The following is a 5,782-nucleotide window of genomic DNA, read 5'->3' on the forward strand; positions in this document are numbered from 1 at the left end:
TACATATACCCTTTATAATTAAACATGAATTTCTCTCTTACTTTCAAACGGAAACGATTGATTATGCAATAAAATTTTCTCTTACTTTTGTGGGAATCTCGGTTGAATAGATAATTTGTACTTGAGATGTGGATGAAGGTCGATTTAGGTGATCTTTTGTCATTTTGACCGCCGAATTTAACCTAGGGTATTAGGATTGAATCCATTGTAAGGTATGAGACTTGTCTCACATCGGTTGTATAGGCAATTAACATGGGGTTTATAACCCAAATGGCACCCTCTTCCGTCAGGCTGGTCTTTTGAGACTAGTTCTACCATTTGGGTTGTAACACGCACACATAGGGATGTTTCCTTGACAAGTTTGTCAAAAGAGTTTCGGGTAAGTGATGGGGTTTCACGAAACTTCAAGGCTGCAATTATGTTGTGCCCAAAAATATGGATGAGTAACATTAAACACGTGGGAAAAATATTTATGTTTTATATTTTTCTTTACATTTCTTAAATTTTTAATTTCACTTTGGGTCAAGTTTAAGTAGCCCAACCATGGCTTTGATCAAAATTAAGAAAGCCCAAATGTTAAAGCCCATTAAAGACCAACTTGTTCCAAAATGCCAATTTATAATTGCCCTTGGTGTAGTGCATCTTCAGGGTGGATAAGACTTTAAGATCAATAGGTCTTGGGTTCAATTTCCACAAGGGAGGTTTTTCCCATATTTATTGGGTTTCTTCCTGAATTGTATAGGCATTATGCCTTGTGGAGATAGATATGATCGGATGGTTTCGCTAGTGGCATGATTATACTTCAGTAGTCCGTCAGTGATCCAAATTTCTCGTTAAAAAAAATAATTGTCCATTTGGTTTGTAACTAATTGATTGAATGGTGGGGATAAACAAAGAAAACGTCTCGTTACCTAACTTTTTTGATCCACCCATTTTATGTCATCTAAATACGGCTTATTTATTCATATTTTGTTATTTTTTAGCACCTTGAATGTCATGACATCCAAATCTTCGGTTGATTCAAATTAAAAGGTAACACAAAGTAACAAAAAAGACGAAAAAATATATCATAAAAATGTATAATTTACCATATCCTTTTTATTATTCCGTTTTTAACTAGAAAATCACAAAAATAATTTTTGTAAATATATTTATAGGTTTCTATTACTATCACACATTTTTTATCCACGTAATATATACAACAGAATTTATGTATTACTTTATTTTTCATATCGAGAGGACAGGCTTGTATACTTAAGTCATTTCTTTATACGTGAAATTAGAACAATAAAGTTACAAAAATATCAGGTGTTTTATGAATATATAGCATACTATACATTAGTTAATTCGGGTTATCATAATTATTATACATGTAATAATATTTATTTTGTAATTACGCATTCAATTCAATAAAATTATTATATTTATATGAATAATAGAGTCGCTGAGGCTCGTAAATCAAATCAAGCTCAGCACATGAAGCTTTGAGCTCGTTTATCAAATGATCTATGATTTAGGTTCGAACTCAAACGATGGTCATGACGTCAAATCTCAGGTTTTATAGGATTGTTAATTTGATTTGTGATTAAGCTATTGAAATGTGGTGTAAGCGATGAAATAGAGACGGAGATATCTGACATCGTCACTAAAAGATAACTTGTTTTGATTTTAACATGCTTTTACCCATTACATAGCTTTTTTATCCATTTTATATCATCTAATCGTGTCTTGTTTTTTTTTCTTTTGATATTTTGTTATGTTAAACACTTTAAATATCATAAGAATCTTCGGTTGTGCATAATTTGTTGTACATTTTTTTCTTTTTAAACTAACTCTTCAAATTAACGAGTTTTTCTTTCTCGAATATCCAACTGCCTTAATAATTCTCTATAATACGCTCTATTTTTTTTTTCTTTTTTTGACAAGTAAGCCACTAACCATTGACGTTTTCCCAGAATTTTCCACAGACCTCTCGGAGATAAATAGTCCTTTTTTATGCAATTCCAAATGTGAAGTAAGTCTCTGTATCTTATTGGTATCTTTTTCTAAATACATAAATCTCTATATTATTGTGAGAGTTATTTATATAGGTATACAAACAAAATTTACGTATTACTTTATATTTCGAAAATACAAAATATAATTGTTTGTTTATTTATTTATTTTCACCTATATATTTTAAGTTATTTTTTATAATATGTGAAATAAAGCATATAAACGAGTTAATTCCATGTGTATTGGAGCATCCGCAACGCAATGCCGAGGAGATACCACGTTAGAGCTGCTCAACGATTGCCAAACGGACTATAAAACCGACATTCTCCCTTCACGGATGGTCCGTAGCAACTAGCCATGAACGAACGAGTTACTCTCCCCTTGTCACGTCTACAGGTTGCCTCTCCTCTCTCTTCTACTTAATCGTCTCTAAGGGTAAACAAATGACCCGTGTTGCTAATGATGATAAGACGGAAAGCTCACCGTACTAAAATATAAAAATATAAAAAGTTGTGTCTATTTTAGTGATTTAATTTATCATAGAATCTATGAACAAGCTTATGTAGAATCTATGAGGAAGCTTATGCAGTCTGTATTGTTTTGTTTCTGAAAAAGCAGCAACAGGAAGTGGTCACTCATGATCCAATACCAGAAAACAAAATTTAAGCCTACATACACCAAGAAGGTGAACAAGACAAACAAGGACACAAAGAACAGCTACTATTCATGGTATACTCTGCTGTATCAGTTGTACATAATCAGACAAAATATTGATTGCTACACCTCACATGCACATCCCCACATACCCCCCCCCCCCCCCCCCCCATGTGCAACCACCTCAATCACCATTTCCAAATAAAATCACAAGATTACCACATTAATTTATATAACTAAGTTTCATCATTTCTTTTTATTTGAGAAACGCAAGAACTAGATAAACACTTGTACATGTTATATTAAGTGTAACACGTATGGTATGGTGGTTACGTAAGTACGTAACCATATAATCGAATCTCTTTTTCCCAACTAAAAGTATAAAACATTATATATAAGTGTTTATACTGTTCTCACAGATGTCGACTTATAGTTGATACGCCTTACGCCTTTTATCTTTCGGTTAATAAACATGTTTAACAGAAATAGATATCAAATGTATGTGGACAAATGCAACTACTACTAACATTTGCTTTTTGTGATCGACTTAAAAAGTATAGTCATCAAAGTCCTACTAACATTAATTAGCATGAGAAGGATACAAAAGTGTCACATCATCAATGTGCTAGATTTTTCAACAACAATCAATGAAGAAACTATTAATTTTATCAAAATAAACCCCTGTAATTATATTCAGTGTACAATATATATTTGAAAATAGAAAACAGACATGAGCAAAATCAGGAATTGATAGCATTGCCTACTTTTATTTGGATATCTAAGAATGGGTACAAACTAAACACAAAGGATCTAATATTCATTGTTTTCTTTTAAACAAAATCAAGATTTACATGCAATTAACAAGTGAATTACACTTACACTTCAAGAATGCCAAATTCCCCTAATTATGCTTCGAATTCGACTCGATGAGAGGTTTCTAATGATCTTTTTGGCATCTAAAACTTGATCCTCAGCAAGTTTTTCTATGTTTTTCAAGTACCCAGAGCTTAATATTTTCTTCCTACCTTCATGACAAAAAGTTAATGACATGATTATCGAAAGTAAAACTTTTCTGTTACCCGAATTACCTTCTTCCGGATCGATCATTTGCAGAAGCAGATTCACATTCTGATCGGTCTGCACGAATCGTTTTTGATTCCTGGGAACTGTCAGCAGCCGCAGAAGCGTCTCTGCTGCAATCTCTCGAGCCTCAAATGACTTGGCGTCGAGAAACCTAACAAGTTCCGCGATATACCCCGCATCACCCATTGCTTTCTTGAACTCATCCGAAGTTGCGGAAAGCCAAGATGCAGCCATTAACGCGGATTCTTGAACCGAAACCTCACCATTGTGAAGCAAGTACAGTATGTGATCCATAAACCCATAGTTTTTCAAACTGTTCATGTACCCAGCTGAATCCGAACACAAAACCATGAGCGCCCGTATTGATTTCTCCCGCGCTTTAGACGAATACGACGACTTACGATCAACCACGCGCACAAGCACACGAATCCCGCCTTCGTTAACAATCAAACCCTTTACAAACTCGTTCCCAGATGCCAAAACCTGAAGAAACTCCATCGCACTTATCTGCGAACACTCGTTTTTTGATCTAACAAGCTTAACACACAACTCAACCGCGCCTTCATCGATCACAAACCGCCGTATCTCATCAACACCAACAAGATTTCTCAACACCCCACACGCCAAACCAACCAACTCCCCACCACCACCATCACCGTCACAACCGCTTTCGCAGATCTTCAACAACACACCCACCCCACCACACGCGGAAACCGCCCAAACGTTATCACAACCCGCCGTGCATTTCATCAAACACCTGGCGGACAACTCTTTCCCCAACTCACTACCACTCTCCAAACCCCTAACCAACAACCCCACAACCCCCATTCCTACCAAAACACTCTTGTAACACTCGAATCCACAAATAACCGCAACCGCTTTCAACGCCTCTTCTTGAACCCCAACATCTTTCACCCCCAAAAACTTGAGCAAAACATTAACAAACCCATCAATCTCCATACCAATTTTCACATATTTTTCATCCTCTTGACTCACCTCATTAAAGGTTACTAGAGCTTGTTTCTTCATCTCAATTGTTCCAATTTTAAACCTACACAACAAATCATTAACGTAAAATTTGATATCATCTCTAGATGCTGAAACCCCAGGTCTAGAAACCACAATTGCGTGACTCGCACGCAACGAAAACTCATCGGCGGTTACAAATTCGGTTAAAGTGTTAACGTAATTGTCGAATTTGGAAATAATAATGTCGAGATCACTCTGCATCAGGAGTTTGCCGGTGTAGGAATGATCGAGGCATTTGTGGGCTAAAGTGGTGCAAGAAGAAGTGGTTTGTTGGATGAATTGGAGGGTGTCGGAAAGTGACGTCATGGGGTGGCCGGAAAGGTGGAATTCCGGCGGGAGAGAGGTGAAAATGGAGAGGATTTGGTCGAGTTTGTGGCGGATTGTTTTCCATTTGGAGGAGAAGGGTTTGATTTGGTGGGAGAGGGAGATTAGGGAGTGGATTTGATCGGTGGTTTGTTGTTGTTGTTGGCTGAGGGTTAGGGTTAGGGTTCCGGCGAGTTGTTGTTGTTCTACCATGACGGCGTCGTTTTAGAAAGTCATTTTTGTTTTCCGGCGAAATGAATGCCGTGAGGTGGAGTAATGATGTTTGGATCTTATCCCCTTGTGTATGTAACACAAGTATAGAAGAAGTGAGGTTGTGTGTGATTTACGGGATTACCCTTTTGATAGGTAAGGAAATTGTTGTTATGAAATCAAGGGTTGAGATCCTGTACAAACAATGCTAACCGTAAGAACCATAAGAACAGATCTGAGCCATTGATAGTTTAAATTAAAGGTTGATATTGATTACAAATAAAACCCCAATAATTAATAATTAATACTATCAAGTTAGGGTATTTTAGTCATTTAGTCATTTCCTATAAAATACTAATTCCACCAAGTTTTTTAAACTAAAATAACTTTTATATATTTCATTAATTTTGGAAAAAAATTATACCATAAAATCAAGTATTTTTTTATCTTTAATATGAGTACCATATTGATATACTTTTTTTTATTTATAAAAATGACTTTTTAAAAA

The 5,782-nt window shown here is 35.5% G+C and overlaps 1 protein-coding gene across 1 annotated transcript; it reads right to left on the reverse strand.

Moving 5' to 3' along the window:
• Positions 1–3,336: 3,336 nt before the first annotated feature.
• Positions 3,337–5,434, reverse strand: LOC110918138. The gene has a single exon (XM_022162501.2). The coding sequence runs from the start codon at positions 5,275–5,277 to the stop codon at positions 3,532–3,534; it is 1,746 nt and encodes a 581-aa protein (XP_022018193.1). The 5' UTR covers positions 5,278–5,434; the 3' UTR covers positions 3,337–3,531.
• Positions 5,435–5,782: the final 348 nt, after the last annotated feature.

The sequence above is a fragment of the Helianthus annuus genome, chromosome 16, assembly GCF_002127325.2.
Source record: "Helianthus annuus cultivar XRQ/B chromosome 16, HanXRQr2.0-SUNRISE, whole genome shotgun sequence".
NCBI classification, from domain to species: Eukaryota; Viridiplantae; Streptophyta; class Magnoliopsida; order Asterales; family Asteraceae; genus Helianthus; species Helianthus annuus.

Coding starts and splice junctions, on each gene's coding strand:
- LOC110918138 (XM_022162501.2), bottom strand. CDS start 5,277: ATGGTAGAACAACAACAACTCGCCGGAACCCTAACCCTAACCCTCAGC.